Source organism: Condylura cristata, unplaced genomic scaffold, assembly GCF_000260355.1.
Source record: "Condylura cristata isolate star-nosed mole 26May11 unplaced genomic scaffold, ConCri1.0 scaffold00030, whole genome shotgun sequence".
Lineage (NCBI taxonomy): Eukaryota > Metazoa > Chordata > Mammalia > Eulipotyphla > Talpidae > Condylura > Condylura cristata.
Genome location: NW_004567131.1, coordinates 2244116 through 2260036, shown reverse-complemented (window position 1 = coordinate 2260036; position 15921 = coordinate 2244116). Strand labels below are relative to the sequence as shown.

General features: G+C 41.8%; 1 protein-coding gene across 3 annotated transcripts in view; it reads right to left on the bottom strand.

Moving 5' to 3' along the window:
- The window catches only part of SIPA1L2 (signal-induced proliferation-associated 1 like 2), a 211454-nt gene that overhangs the window by 34595 nt on the left and 160938 nt on the right, over positions 1 to 15921 (bottom strand). For all 3 annotated transcript variants that reach the window (XM_012731328.1, XM_004691132.2, XM_012731327.1), the window contains exons 11-15: positions 8264 to 8521; positions 6469 to 6552; positions 4445 to 4545; positions 3972 to 4075; positions 1812 to 2200 (exon numbers count right to left, since the gene is read on the bottom strand). In XM_012731328.1, coding sequence (XP_012586782.1) covers positions 1812 to 2200; positions 3972 to 4075; positions 4445 to 4545; positions 6469 to 6552; positions 8264 to 8521 — 936 coding nt within the window. The remainder of the gene's footprint in view (positions 1 to 1811; positions 2201 to 3971; positions 4076 to 4444; positions 4546 to 6468; positions 6553 to 8263; positions 8522 to 15921) is intronic.

The window sequence follows — 15921 nt, the reverse complement described above, 5'->3', positions numbered from 1 at the left end:
AACCACCATGATTAAAGCCAAGAAGATGAAAGGGGGTACTGGGAAGAACATCTACAAAAATCAGAGGAGAGGACCCCTCCCTGGTGGCGCAGCAAGTTAAGGAGCAGCACTGCAAGTGAGCCACATTCACTTCAGGCCCCAGAGGTGATCCACATGGTGTGGCAGACTTCTCCTGTCTTGCCTGCTGCTCCCCTCAGCAATATACTTCATTGATCTGCCTGTTCTGCTCTCTACTCTGTCTCTGGCCTGTACCCCAGTTCTGTATGTATCAATAAATAAATCTTAAAAAAAAAAAAAGAAATCAGAAAAGAGCCACACTTCTTCCTGTGGACACGGGTGCAAAAGCACAGGTGATACAGCTATTCTCAAGCGAGAGAGGACTGGGGAATTCAAGGGGCTATCATGAGGAACCTAAGGATGTGGGGAGCTGGCCTTGGAGGAGATCAATGGAGCTGCTGGGTCAAGCGGAACCCTAGCTGTTCTGAACCTTTTGTCTACATGAGTCTAAAGCCTAGCAGTGAGTGTGTTTTCTTTTGCCTGTATCGTACATACTCTTGAATGGGACATACAGATGAAGATATTAGTGGTGGGGAAAGAAAAACATAAAGCAGAATTGAATATGTGGCATGTTTTGAAACAACACTCTTCTGTGCCTTAGAAGTCTAAATTGTTTCATACAAGCATAAATATATCATCTGGTGTCGTGTGACAATATGGCACCAATGATAATGCTTTTGCCTTGCTCAAGGGTAGATCCTGAGATGACTTCCACATCTGCTTTGAGTATGTGATTGTGGTTACTCTGTTCTGGTTTCTGCCTGTTGATTTAATACCAGTTTGTCTTTGCGGATGTAAGCAAAGACTCGGTGTGGTCCCTATCTCTTAGCAGTAGTGGTGTGAGAAAGGGCAGGAGAGGTCTTGGCTGTGTGGGGAGGTGGGGGCTGGGTGGCACAAAGGGATGATCTTGGTGAACCTTCCCTGCTGGAGCGCCAAGCACCAAATGCATCCCCATGCTCTAAGTTTCTGAAGAATAGTCCCATCATTCATACATCTAACTGTGCTCCAACATTTAGGTGAGTTCTAGAGGAATTGATACTCAAAGAAAAATGGCAATGACTGCTAGTATGCAGAAAACTTCTGTCCACAGCCAGACTGGAACAGAACTATTTCTCTGCCTAATATCTGAAGGCAAGGAATCACAAGTTAAGATTTTTAAAACCACTGTATAGACTTATAAGACAGGAGTTTATATTAAACATCTATACTTAAAACACAGTTTTCTTTAAATTTAGCTAAATCTTTATTTTACAAAAAACTGAACTGACCAGATGAACATACATTCACTGCCACAGCGATGCTCCCAGTCCCCTCCTCCCTGAGAAGGGATCTCCAGAACAAAATATCCAGACACAACTCTGTGGCAGGAAGCTACAAGCAGATCGTGAAGATGCCACCTGACCTGTGACCTGAGCACTGCCCAGCTTCCCACCACTTAGCCTAAAGATTCAGGGACAACAGGTTGATTTGGGAGAGTGAGGAAAATGGCCTGACTAGAAGGAAGAGTATCTGCAGTTTTGCCTCCAATTTAAAGACGAAGGAAAGCAAAATTAGAAATGAGTTGACTTCTTCATGTGCTCTCTTTATAATTAGACACCTAAACATGCAATTCACCTGAAGTCAGAGTTCAGCAAACCTGCCTCACCTACAGACTGCTCCTATTCGGGCCCTGACCCCTCCCCAGCAGGGAGTGACACCCAGGATGCCCAGGTAGGATAAGCAGTTACTGATGAACAGGTGAGACAGACACTTACCTGGAATGAGAAGAGATTTCACTGAGGTCGCCCAGGCTGCCGTCGGCAGTGTTGCTGGCAGAGATGGCTGGGGCATAGCCGTGCACTGTGTACATCTTCGCTTGCTCGTCTTCGGGCCCTGAGATGTCTGCAGCATCGGCCCACTGCTCTGCACGACTGTGGATCATGGACCTGCTGCCTGCCAGATGCACTGGGCCCAGGACTGCGGTTGGCATGCAGGGGGTTGTGTCGATGCCGCTGTCTGTGGAGGCCCCTTTGATGTAGGTCAGCCCCAGCAATTCTGGGTCCATGAGGTCCCCGGACCCAAAGTGCTTGTCATCGCTGTTGCTGGAGGTGTTACTGGACAGCGTATTGCTGCTGGAGTGACTGGAGCAACTTTTATCTCCAATCTTGAGAAGAGAAATGAATAGGCTTCAAGAAAATCCCATACTTTGCTTTTCTTATGAAGATGGCTATTGTGACCCAGACTCACAAAGCTAACTAGATGAGCTCACCAGACTAACAAAGCCAGATAAGCTCACCTGGACTCTTCTTATTCACTTTTCAATGGAATGATAGAATCTACTTTTTAAAAATAGTTTGGCTTTCTGCAAAAATTTGATTCATAATCCTCTCCCCAAAATTCACCTTAAATTAAAGGGGTATCTTTTCAAGGCTTTGTTGGACTATATGTACATGAAGCCCAAAGTATTATCAGGGTGTTACTAACCAGAAAGCTATCAACAGAGGTTCTATAAATTTGGAAAGCATATGGAAAAATTAATAAAAGGATAAGGGCAGTCTTTTATGTGGAAAATGCTTCTGTGTCAAAGTATACTGCCAGCCATGGGCTTGTACAGAAGACCCAGGTTTGATCACAGTAGTGAGACGTTGGCCAGTCAGAGTCCCTCTCGACATGATTAACGTGTAGATCCAATGAAATAATAGATCCAGAAGCACTTTTCAGTCACAAAGACACTATGTAAATAAACATGAGCAATCTCTCCAAGAGCCCCAAGTTAGCTACACCCTCAGTGCTAATGAGCTCTGGCTCTCTTTTGAAAAGAGTCAGAGCTCTGGGGACCCTGGGAGACAAAAAGCAAAGAAGCCAGAACAAATGTCCCTATCTCATTGATGTGCTCACAGACAGAGCCCCTCACTGCAACCTGGGAAAATTAATAAGGCCTGGTACATCAGTAAAGGGCTGTGGAGTCATGAGAACGAGTCATGCCCTGATCTATTTTTAAATGGCTTGGCCTTTTCTTTTTCCTTCCATCACATCAGATCCTTAAGCAAATCCCCTTGACCTTCTTTTCATATATCGATATTCCCAAGTCTCTCCCCACTCCTGCCTCCCTTTACTTGAGCCGCAGTGAAAGATTTGTAAAGATGGAATTAAATGGCTACAAAAAGCTGACTGGAGACAAGGTCCTGATGCAGCTAAGGGAAGTAAGGCCGCATGTGCTCATTACAGTTATAAAACTCGCCAATGACACACAGGAGAAAGAAACATCTTAAGTCAGAACCTCCTCACAATTTCTTAACTGCAAAATTTCAAGCATAAGCTACATTAAAATGTTGGTTCTGTTTGGCAAGTCAATAATCCATGCCTTCACATCTAACAGGTGTGGTTCCACTGGGTCACCACCTATAGGGCTCACCCGTTAGGGGTTTGATGAAGAGAAGACATGACAACACATGCAGGTGACTGAGATTAATGTGCCAGGTGTCGGCACACCACACCGCAGGGAGCCTCTGCCACTGCATGTGAATCATGGGGCTGCACACTAAATGGCCAAGCTGTGGGTGAAGTATCCCCACTGCAGTGCCACCCACCATTCCTGCTTCCACTTGGGGGTGAATACAATTTAGTAGCTATTATGCTGGATCTTGAGGATTAGAAGGTCAAAGATATAATCTTGGTTTTGTGAGTAATTTACTGTGTGACGTTTCTTTGGGAGTCTTTAAAGTCAGGAAGGAGAAGAAGAAAACCTTAACTTTCTGTCTACCCGTCTACCAACCTATCTGCCTATCTATGAATCATCTATCTTCTCTTGCCTCCAAAGCACCTGTGAGACACTGACAACTCATCAAGAATCTTTGGCAATTACACTTAACAACATGTGTGGAGCTACATCACAATGGCTAACCAAGTGATTAGTTTATGAACAAAGGACTTACATGAGAAAGCTTATTGGGAGAATCTTTGCAACTTCCATCTTTCTGTAAGGCTCTTTCTTTATAGGAACTCAGGACTTTAGAAGGTGGGCCATGCCATTTGGTTTCTGTCACAGAAAGAGAGATGAATATTTAATTTCTGGGGTTAACAAAAGCGCAAAGAAACAAAAGAGCCAAGAAACAAAAGTGCCTAACACATGGTTTGGTAAAAATGCACAGGGTGATGGTTCTAGAATTTTCTGGCTTTACTGATGGAGATGCCCAAAGAATAAACAGAGCAACTACCATAAGGCAATGCTCCTTGACCACAGGCAGCACAAAGCACCCCCTCAGCCAACCACAACCGCATCTCCTATGACATGGAGACCCAGTTGACCACTTTAGCATGTCATATAACTTACTAAATGAGTCAGAGTGATGGTGGTGGGGGAAGGGGACAGGGCCACAGTGGATGCTGCCAGTGGAGCTCATGTTACCTGGGTGCCTGCTTCCTTCCATGGTATCCTCCCGCTCCCTGGTGCCTTCACATTCCAAAGGGCCTGTGCCTTGGTGCTCGAGCAGCAGGGGAGACTGGCACCTGGAAAGACACAGAGCTGAGCCCCACTCTTATCCACCATGCCAGCCAGTAGCATGCTCCTAGTAAGTGCAGCTCCTAAATGGGAAATGGAGGGGAAACCCCTAACCAGAAGTTGTCTCCTGGTAAATGAAATGTAGTATCTGTTGGTACAATCCCACCAGAGAAGTTATAGGTTTGAAAATGGGAGACTCAGTTTCACCTTAGGGTCAACAATGGTATTCAGATGATGGCCATTTACGAAGGACCAACAAAGCCAGAAGGTTAAAAGGACTATCCATGGCCAGGCAACTTGTCCCTGGCAAGTTAAAGAGGAACTCATTGCTTTTTTTCCCCTTGTTCCTAGAATAAATAGCATTGTTATTTCTTTGTACCAAACTTTTTAAAAATTTTATTATTTTAAAATATATATGTATATAATCTATTTACATTACTGTTCATTTTATAACAAATAATCCCCCCCCATCATCACCATAGTCCCCACATTCCTTCCTGCTTCTGACCTCTCTCTGTTTTCCTCTCCTGTAGGATCTCTCTGGCTTACAATTATCTACTTGTTTTTGTATTGTTTTGTACCACTCCTCTTCAATATAATACTGGAAAGTCCTTTCCAGAGCAGTAAGACAAGAGAAAGTCATACAAGGAGTTCAAATAGGGAAAGAAGAAGTAAAACTATCACTATCATTTGTGGATGATATGATAATATATATAGAGAGAAAACTAAAAACTCCACAGAAGAACTACTTAAAATATATTGAAATTTTTAAGGAAAATAAGATTAATGGTCTCTTGACTTTGTCAAGGCAGACTTTGTTCTATGAAATCCCAAAACATGGCAATATAATCTTACTTAAGAAATAAATAACAGAATCTGACACACAGCATAAAAGTGATCCTCATGTACAGAATCCCAGTTACAAATCCTTGTTCTTATAGAAAGCCAGAAATGGTTTTAAAACTCCCTTCTACTTTAAAATGCAACTCAATTGAGAAAAAAATACCTTTATTTACAACTTTTAAGAACCCCATCCATCATTAGGTCAGGAGCACATGTAACTCAGATTGGAACTATCTATTTTGAGGCCTACACCAGAAGGAGAGAGGGCATGAGGGAGAGTCATTCCTTCTACAATCTGAGGCCAATAATAGAAAGTGTCTCTTTTCCTAGGAAATCATTTCTTTGTCTGACCTGGTGGTTCTCTGTCTAAATCAGGGCATGCAGCTCCTGGGAATGGCCAAGGTGTGACTTGGTGGCAAAACTCACACTAAACTTGCCACCAGGAGCTACATTTGCCACCACCATGGGAAGGCAGACTGAACGGAGGTCCTCTTCTTCCCAATCAGATGCTTTTCCTGAATCACTTCATCAGTCAACACAGTGTCTCTCCGTTGCCAGGTGTCCTTGGGCTTGACCTGACCCATCTCTTGCACGCCATGTGTACAAATGACAGGGGATAGTCCTCAGCCCAGTGTGTAAGGCAACCTTCTGTGACTTTCTGCTGTTCTCAAACAGGCAGCAGAAAGAACCATGCCCATTGCGAACCCTGCCTTCTTTCATTCTGGGCTATTTCGAAAGAAGAAAAAAAAAACAAAAAACTTTTGACAGAGGCTGTGAATTTATTCCTCATCAGCAATTTAAGGGAGGGGAAGACTCCCAAGGGCTATTGCCTAGAGAGTATCCAAATCCTTAGTTTTTCACATGCTCAGAAAGACTGTAATTATTACAAAGAAAAAACAGACTAGCTCAGAATACAGACAAATGAGCACTACCTACACAGAAATGATGAGCTTTCTAGCTTGGACCAGTGACTTATTAAAAGCCTATTCCCCCAATGGCCTGGGGTGCAGTAGCACACAATAAATGTTTCTGAGAGAATCACTGAACAAGTCCCTCCCAAGGCCAAGCGAGGTGAAAATGAACAGTACCCATCAAATCCCACTTGCGGTCTCCAGGGTCCACTCCCACCGGGTCCAGGGTCACTGGAGGACGACTGGTTGCTGGGCGAACTTCTGAAATGTTGACCAGAATCATTAACAGGGTACTGTGGTATCTGAGGGGGTCAAAATCTTATCCTGGTCAGTTTCATTTTATAAACTCATTTATTTTTTACCATAACAAAGAAAAGAGAGAACAACACATTGCAATTTTAAACAAAATAAATTGTGGGCCCATAAACCAAGCACTGGTGATGCCAGAAGCTATCAGCTGGTTTATAGTGGGTAATCTATTATAGGAAAGAGATGTGCCAGGAACAAGCATTCACCACTTGAAGATTTAAAGAATAGATAACGATTCTCATGACGTACTATGCAGTAGGGCCTCCAAGAATACCCAATTATGATAACAGGAGTATCCCTTGTTACAGGAAACTTCATGCAAGGCACGTTTTAGTTCTATATTTAAAACCTGTGCAGGAAGAACACCCTAAACTTGGCAACCCCATTTATTTTCACACATTTCTTGAATGCCATCTTATTTATTTCAGATACACAAATATGTGTAGTACTAATGAAAACTCAGTTGATAAAGATGTGCTTGCCAAACTTCCCTTTTGCTACTGGAACACTCCTGGCTTCCTTCACCCAGCACCCGCCCCCCCCCAAAAAAAAACAACAACAACAAAAACGATTAACTTCTACTTTAATAAGGGCAGTTCTACAGACTCATTCCTTCCCGATGCCACTCCTTTCGCCCAGGCTACCTATGTGCATTGCTTTGAATTTACAAGCTCCACAGACCGATGTGTTGATGAATGTCAAATCACAGTAACACCCTTCTAGTATTCACCCTGGAAAGAACATACTGGAGCAGGCAGATATTTTAATTTTATTCATTTATTATTATTGATACAATCTATAGGTTTACTGTGTGCCAGAAATGGTTCTAAGAAAGTTACATGTATTGACTGATTCATTTCTTATAATGACCCCAAGAGGTTTTGGTTAATAGTAAGTTTATTTTTGAAAGGAGGCAACTGCAGCCTGGGAGAGGATGAAAACAGACCTAAGGTAACAGTGTATCAAGGAAGCAGCCTGCATCCTCTCTCACAATGCTATGAGGCCAGAGCCTGACCAGCTGCTTTGAGCAAATGCATGGTCTCCCCCGCCCATATTGTGTGGTACCTATGACAGAAGTAGAAATGCATGATGCAGCCACAGGAAAATTAGACTATTTCATTCACTTAAAACTATCTAGGAGTTTTTAAACCCACACCAGCTTCTAATGGTGATGGATTTAACAGTTTTCACTGAAAAAAGTAATTTTAAACTCAACTCATGCTGCTTAAAATGAGAAAAGCAAAGAAATGCTAATGATCTTAGGACCTCGTAAAATATTATAGGCACATTAGAATGAACAGGACTTACTGATTTTGCAATTGTGCTTCATTTATTCTTAAAACTGTGCACTTACCAGGAGAGTGAGGCAGAACAGTTTCTCAGGTACTCTCCTGAGGTGATTAGAGATAAGTTAGTCAGGAGGGCTATGGATGGAGGGGGAAGACATATTGGTTGGGTCGATGGGACCTGCATTCACCAGCATAGCAGTGGACAGCTCCAAAGCACCGCTGCCTCTGCCTGTCCTTCAGCCCTGCCAGTCCAGATATTCAGAACAAGCTATCTCAGAGAGGATTGAGCTAAAGAAAAAGTCCCTTCCTATGACTTAGAGTTCACCCCCAGACTTTTTGAAGGGCCATTTATAAGTAAAGGGGATTATTTGTACCTTGTGCCATCAGGGAGCTTCCGGTCGAAGGAGGTGCTTCGAGGAATGGCAGCCTGGGCCTGCTGAAGCAGCTGCTGGCACTGAAGCCGGTCGGGTGTGCCAGGCACCGGGGAGGCCCTGGACAGGGGCTGCAGGGCTGGGGTGGGCACCCGGTGCCACGTGGTGTTCCTTCGGAAAGGGGTTTTGTACTCACAAGGGGTGCCTTCGCTGTCGAGTTTGTATTCCACCATGGGGATCCGGCAGAGCTCTGAACACCCTCTGTTGGGCCAAGAAGACATGGTGAGAAGAGAGGCTGAGAAATGAGCCATCAGCACTGCTTACTCATGGCCAGGTCTGAGCTTCTCAGGACTCACAGGTGGTGAGACAGAGCTCGCCACCCCCAGGGACATCTGTCCTTCAATAAAGCCACAGGCCTTGACCATTTAGTTCTTCTGCTACCAACCATGAGTTCAGGAATGAAAAGGGCTCTTTGTGCTTTAACCTGGTTGCTTTGCAGCCAGGAACATCATCCACATTGGTGGAAATGGGGTGGGGATACCTGCTGATGTGTCGTGTTCTTCAAATGCTGAAATACTGCTGAGTACTGCCTCAGCCTCCCATAAGGAACTAGAAGGATTAATACCTGGCACAACAGGTATCTGCTATTATTTCCAGATAACAACTCTGATGTACTATAATAAGGAATGTTGAGCCCAGAGACATTAAATGCCTCAATCAAAGTGATATAGACTAGATTGGACTGCTGGTCTCATTCCAGCCTAAAGACCCTAGAAATAGGACACCCCAAATAAGATCAGTCCCTATTAAGAATGATCTTGCTTTCATAACTGTGTCAAAACACAATGTATGCTAGTATATTTGTAGTTTATGATCTGTTGGTAATATCCAATACAGTTATAATAAATGCTTACTAAATAGGAGGAAAGCTTCCTTTCAACCTGAAGTTTCATTTTGCAAGAAAGCCTTTGGTACATGCCACATGGTAAGAGGCGATTTTACTTAGAGACCAAGTGTTTGAGTGATGTCTGAAACCCTGTGAGACTGACTTTAATTTAAAAGATGCAGCCCGGTTTCTCTCTCTACTGCTCCTTCTCATTACAATCCTGGGAAGAGACACATCTTCCTATGAAGTCATGTCTCCTTATTGGCTACGAGACACAATTGCCTCTACCTGAGATGGGCCTTTCAGGGTACAATCCCTGGATTTACAAGGTCACCAGGCTCCAGGGGGCCACCTGAAATGGGGTGAATGTACCCAAGGAACAAAGTGAATTCATTGTAATGAAGTTAAATGTAAAATCTAGATTTGATTAATATTATTAAGTTTGGAATCTCCTTTTGCAAGGACAGGCTTTTATGGGCTGTAAACATAGTAAGTATTCTGGATAGAAAGTTGAAAAGCTCTAAGTATTAAATATACTCTGTATTTTGAAGACCTAATATAAATAATAATAATAATGATAATGTTAACAATAATAATAATAATGTCAGTTAACTCACTAATGCACTTTGACATATGTTGGAAATATTTTGAAAGGCTAACAATTTGAAAGAATAGTATTTAGAGAAGGTATTATAAACAAAACACATAACTAAAGTTATCTCACTTTGGCTTTTTAAATTACTATTTTAAAAAATATGGCTACTAAAAAATTGAAAATTAGATATTTCCATTGCTTATTCCTGCTGTGAAGATATTTCTTTCTCAATAACTTGCTCTGGCACATCTTGTCTTCTCCAATTGTCTGGACTCACTATGTCTCTGTCCTGATAATCAAATCACTCTATTTGGCCCAATACTTGGCTCAAATTGTACCTTTACCACAAGGTGGGCCAATTCTACTGAATAGAGCAAAGGCTGGCAAATTGTGAAAGTTGTTAAACAGGCACTGTGCAGGTGTCCCTGGGGAGCAACACAGGCCTGGCAGAGGAGAGGTGAGACTGCAGTGATCACCCACCCTGTAAGCAGGTACCTTATGGATGCAAGCCAGGTAACTGTATCAGCAGCCATGCTCCTGGCCTAGGGTGGTCTTGTCTATTTATGACCTGGTGTGGCTCAGAAGGATCCAGTATCATGCTCATGCCTCTGGTTAATTGCTAGACATTGACATCAGGCATTTCATGCATCTATTCTGCCTCTCCAGGTAGTTTGCAAATTTCTTGGACAGATACGACTATTTCTTTAACCAATTTGAATACAAGGGGCCACACACACTAAATGGGATGGACAAATAAGCTTTAATAGATGAAAAATGGCTCACACATCACCTGAACAGATATTTTAATCTGAAGTAATATAACCAGGAATCAGAATCACATGACACTTTTTTTTTAATTGCATTTGAGAAAAACGAAAAACAAAATCATTAGAAGCTGACACACTCATGGGAAACCTGAGTGTTCATCCTGTCAAAGTCATATGTGGTATTTAGCTGTCCAAGTCACTCTCTAAAACAGTGTACTATGGCTTCCTACAAGGTCACTTCCTAGTGTTCCCACATACTCAAATGATCAGTCAGGAACCTAAACTCATTGGGTCTGAAAAATTGGATTTAAGTCAGACATCCCTCATGTTCCACACTAATTACACAGTGCACACCATTACAATTAACTTGACCAAAGTCAGCCTGTGAAGCCAACTGGCACAATCCGTCAAGGACACAGACAGTCTGGGTTAAGTTTCAAATTTGATTGTCAAGGAAAATCATTCCAATTTACCACATTTATAAAGTAATCAGCTTCCAAAGCCAATGCCTCCCCCTAGACATTCCTCAAACATAAAAGCTTTCTAATATTTGCCCTTTGAGAAATTTCCTAGAGTTCAGTATTGCTCTTTAAAAATGAGACTTTCTTAAGGTGATAAAGTGTCAGCCTCTGTTCAAAATCACAACAACAACAACAAAGAGAACAGCAAATACAAACAAACTTGTGGGCTTTCCTAGTGGCACAGATATGAAAGTCTCAGCACTATCAAGCTATCCCCAGCCACTGCGACATGAGTTTGATCCCTGGCCAGGGAGGTGACCCACATATGTCACAATAGACCTGTCCTGTCTCACCAGCTACTCCTCTTAGCTGTGTATTTCAGTAGATCTGCCTGTTCCATTCCTTACTCCATCTCTGGTGAATCCCCACCACACTCACTCATGGCCTACACCCCAGTTCTTATAAGCATAAAAATATTTAAAAAAAAAAAAGAAAAGAAAAGAAACAAACCTGACCATGAACACAATTTGAAGATATCTGAAGTTCTAAAATAGACATATAAAAGGCAAATAGAAGAACAGCAATGGTTTAGTAGAGCAGAGGAAGGTAAACCCCAAAAGGGAACTGAGAGGAAGACAAGGAGAAGACCACTACCTCTGAACAATCCTGGCTAGGCACAGAACAGGAAGCAAAAGTGAAAGAGAAGCTTAAGAGATGGGGGCTGTTGACAAAGGAACGGACAGAAGCATTCCCCCTTGGGCTCCACAGGCTACTGGCCCTCTCAGGTTGGTGACCGACCTCTCCTTACCTCTAGGGGACAGAAGCAATGATCTAGGGAACTGATTCTCAAAGGATCTGCCCAGGGCGGTAAGGCAAGGAGAGCAGCACTGAGAATAATAGGTTTGGTAAAATTTTCACTGGAAAAGCCTCACTTCCTTTTCCAAACCCAGCTTCATAATGTGTATCAGCCTGCAAAGATGAACAGGGAATCTTTCTTTACAGAAAAAACAAGGTGACATTAGCCACCCAATGAGGTCACTACCCAGCCTTTTTCTATCCCTAGAAAATAAGCAGGAACTTTGGAAACTAGGTCAGTAAAATGAGTGAAAAAATTCTGCATCAAGCTACATCCCTGTGGACTTCAGTGTTTTCTTGGCTTAAAGAAGAGATCTGGATTTCTGGAAGGGATGGGGAAGACAGGGAGGGGGGCAGGACCTACATAAAGAGTTGGCACACAGGGCAGTTCCATTCTGTTCAACAGCAACACTGGATGAAAATGACATCTCACCTGTTAGAGCAACAGCTCTTGGATCTCAGGACAGTGAGAGGCAGATCTTAAAAATAATGTCCTGGATGTTTCTAATTTTTGATTCTTACACAAAATAGCTGCTATAGCCATTCACATGTAAGTCTTGTGTGGAAATATTTTCAGTTCTCTTGGGTAAATACCTAGGAACAAGATTGCTGGGTTGTTTGATAATTATGTGGGAAAATTTTTAGTACACTACTGCATTGCTGCTAGTAATGTGTGGCATTCAGTTGATCTATGTTCTCATCAGTTGGTTTTGCATGGTTGATTTTAGGCATTGTAGTAAAGTAAGCAGCTTCTTATAGTTTATAGTATAACTTATATGCTATTGCACATTCTTAGGGTTACTAGTTGTTTGCATTTGTTTCTTTACGTGTCTTTAAATCTTATGTCTGTTTTTTGCAAGGAGGGACTATTTACTTTTGATCTGACTGAATTGTATGAGTACATTTTATATTCTGGATTAAAGTCACTTATTAAATACATTTTACAAACTAAAAAAAAAAAACAAAAAACAAAAAAGCAATGTCCTGTTCTCTGCTTTGGATGGTGGTGCTATCTTTTGAAAAGAAGAATGGCTATTTACAGAGAAAAGGTTGTGATGATCTGTTGAGGTAACCTTGCATCACTCTTTTTTCCAAAGCAAAATTCATCTCTCTTATCTAGGCAAGTTTCAATTACTCTGGATTTATTGAATGTATTGATTCAATTATTCATCAAATTTATTAAGTCTACATTTACATTGTATTGTATTTTTTTTAATACAATGAATGCCAAGGCTCTACAATTTTTTAAAAAAGATTTATTTATTTATGCATATAAACTGGGGTACAGGCCAGAGGTGCAGGGGATGAGAGGTTTCACCAGAGACAGAGTGGGGAGCAGAACGGGCAGATAGACAAAGTACACCGCTGAGGGGAGCAGTGGGCAGCTCAGGAGAGGTCTGCTGCACCATGTGCATCACCTCTAGGATTGGGGATCAAATTTGCACTGAAATGGCCACGGCCAGCTTCTCCGTGCTGTACTCTAAACCCGTTGTGCCACCAGGGAGGGTGGGCCCAAAGGCTCTACAATTTTTACTCAAGCACTTGAATTGTTTAATTAATTAATTAATTAATTAAATGCCACTGTACTATTGCTTCATCCATATGGCTAACGCCCTATTAGAAACCATAAAGATGGGATATTATAATTGATATCAGGACATCAGGAAAACCTACTCATATTTGCCACCACATGGTATGCTCTAAGCAAGTCACTCAATGTTCAGGTAAATCCCAGGCTTTGATGCCTCAAAAGTGGCAAGTGCCCAAATAGGACAAGTCAGGGAATCCTTGAAGGAAATCTACCACAGATAAAGGCCCTAGGATTTTATTTTGAATGAAAGAAATATGAAGTGTGAATCTTGTGGACCAAAGGGCAATTTGCATTTCCAGTGCTTGTTTAGGTTACAGCTTATTGGGTTTGGTTTCAAAGGAAAAGGAAAACAGATGGTGAGTCGTGTAAAGTATTTAATTCATGCTCAGAGATTGTCGTCTTTAATAATATGCTATAATTTAGCTTGAGTCTTCGAAGAAAAACATCCTATAAATGCATAATCATGACTAATATTTGAGAGAGTGCTGACAAAATCTTGTGCAATGCATTAGGATGAGGAGAGAATCAGGGAGGGATGATTTCATTTCTAACCTCTTGCTCAACGTCATATGTAAATGATCTCTCAATACTGAAGACTGGCATGCTTTTGCCCAAATAAAAATCAGCTAGTTTTGCCATCATAGAATGCTTTTATAGCAACTATTATTATAAACTCATTTTTTTCCTTTACATTTATTTACATCTATGACTAAGACTTCAAATACCACTAAGTATATCATCAAAATTAGTCAAACTCACTTCTTCTCTGTATGTATGATGAATTGTTTGAAGGACACACACAGAAAATCCAACCATGTCTGAGGGAAATGGGGACAAGTATAAAACAAGGGTTACATATGAGCCCACGAGGCCCTTCTGCTGTGGCACTAGCTTGGGGTCAGGGGCCCAGAGGGTGGGGTGTCTGTGCAACCTGCTCTCACACACACACCTGTCTGCTTCTCAGGCCAGTTATTCCAGCACATTCATACCATCAAACCCAGTGCTGCTATGAAAGAGCACACAGGAACCATTTCTGACTTATAAGTAAAGGGCAGCTGAAACCCAGCTTGACTAAACAAAGGAAGTCCTAGCAGAAAAAGACGTTTCTGTAAAGTGAACTGCTAATCTTCTAATTCAGACCTCACTCACTGACAAACATGCCTGGCTTCCTTTCCACATACCAAATCAAGTCAATGGATGTGAATTATATTTCCAGCTTCTGGCACATCCTGCACAGTATGCTTGCCAAGAAGAGATACTCAAAGATAAGCCCACTGGATTATTTACATGTAAGCATGTTGATTTCCTCTTTGCTCAATAACAAACATGCACATCATCTACTTAGGCGCCTAATTAACATGCTAAGTAGGGGTCAATAAAAACTCGATTTTAGAGTTAAAAATGAACATAATATGTAATACTTAATGCTTGTTAACCAGTGACTTTTATGGGTTTAATCTCTAGACTAAGACAGTCAGACAAAATGTGCTAGTTAAAAATATGACTACAAAACTATAAGAATTACAAGGAATTCCAATATTTGGGGCCCTGGGAAAACCATATATTTTACTACTGGCTCATCTGAACTTACCATTGTGGACTACCTGAGATGGTTTATGTCTGTATCTGGGATATGTGCGCTCATTAGCATTCTCTCTTGCTTCTCACTGCTTGAAGTAGGGCTCCCATATTCAAATTTCTAGGTCTATAGCTGCTACTATGGCCTTGGTGGAAGTGGTATATCGATTCTGGTTCACAATTAACAGGCACCCACACCCACTGACACACATGCACCTTCAGACATACCCAGGCAACCCCCCAAGCTGGCAGCCACAAAGCCTACTCCTTTCAATGACACCTCAAGTTTCCTGGCAAAACACTCCAATTCCACTAGTAATTTGGACACTGGATAGTAGAGTCATTCGCAGACTAGACTCAGTACTAAATGATCTCTTCAACTTCCAGAACCTGACCAACAGCAGCAGTTGTGTTTCTGCTTGGCTAAGCTGTTCAGTCTTCTCAATCCAATCATCACTACTGGTTCTAATCAGACCAGGGTCCAGTGTAGGGATGATATGGGCTCAGGGATCAAAACACAAAGCTCAAAATCACCAGTCAATTAAATATAGGTGAGAGATAGGGCAACCTTTTTTGGACCCACGTTTCTTTTGTAAGTAGGGCAGCAACAGCACAGTCTATTAAGATTAAACTGTATGAAATATAGGAACTTCCTAAGTGATAGCTTCACAAGAAAGAAGTCAGTCACAAAAAATACTACACAGCAAAAGGCACATCAACTTTCACGGATTTTTTTTCTAGATCTATATTTTTAGAACTATGAGTGTCAAGTTTGACTTTATCTAGCAACAGAATTACAGAAAATTTTGGAGCTGTCAATTTCCTTCATGTGCATTTACCTATAGGAGAAAAAAAATCATTATCCTGCTATTCTTTTCATCTCCTAGAAGGCATGACTTTATGCCACTTCAAAACTGAAAGTGGGAAG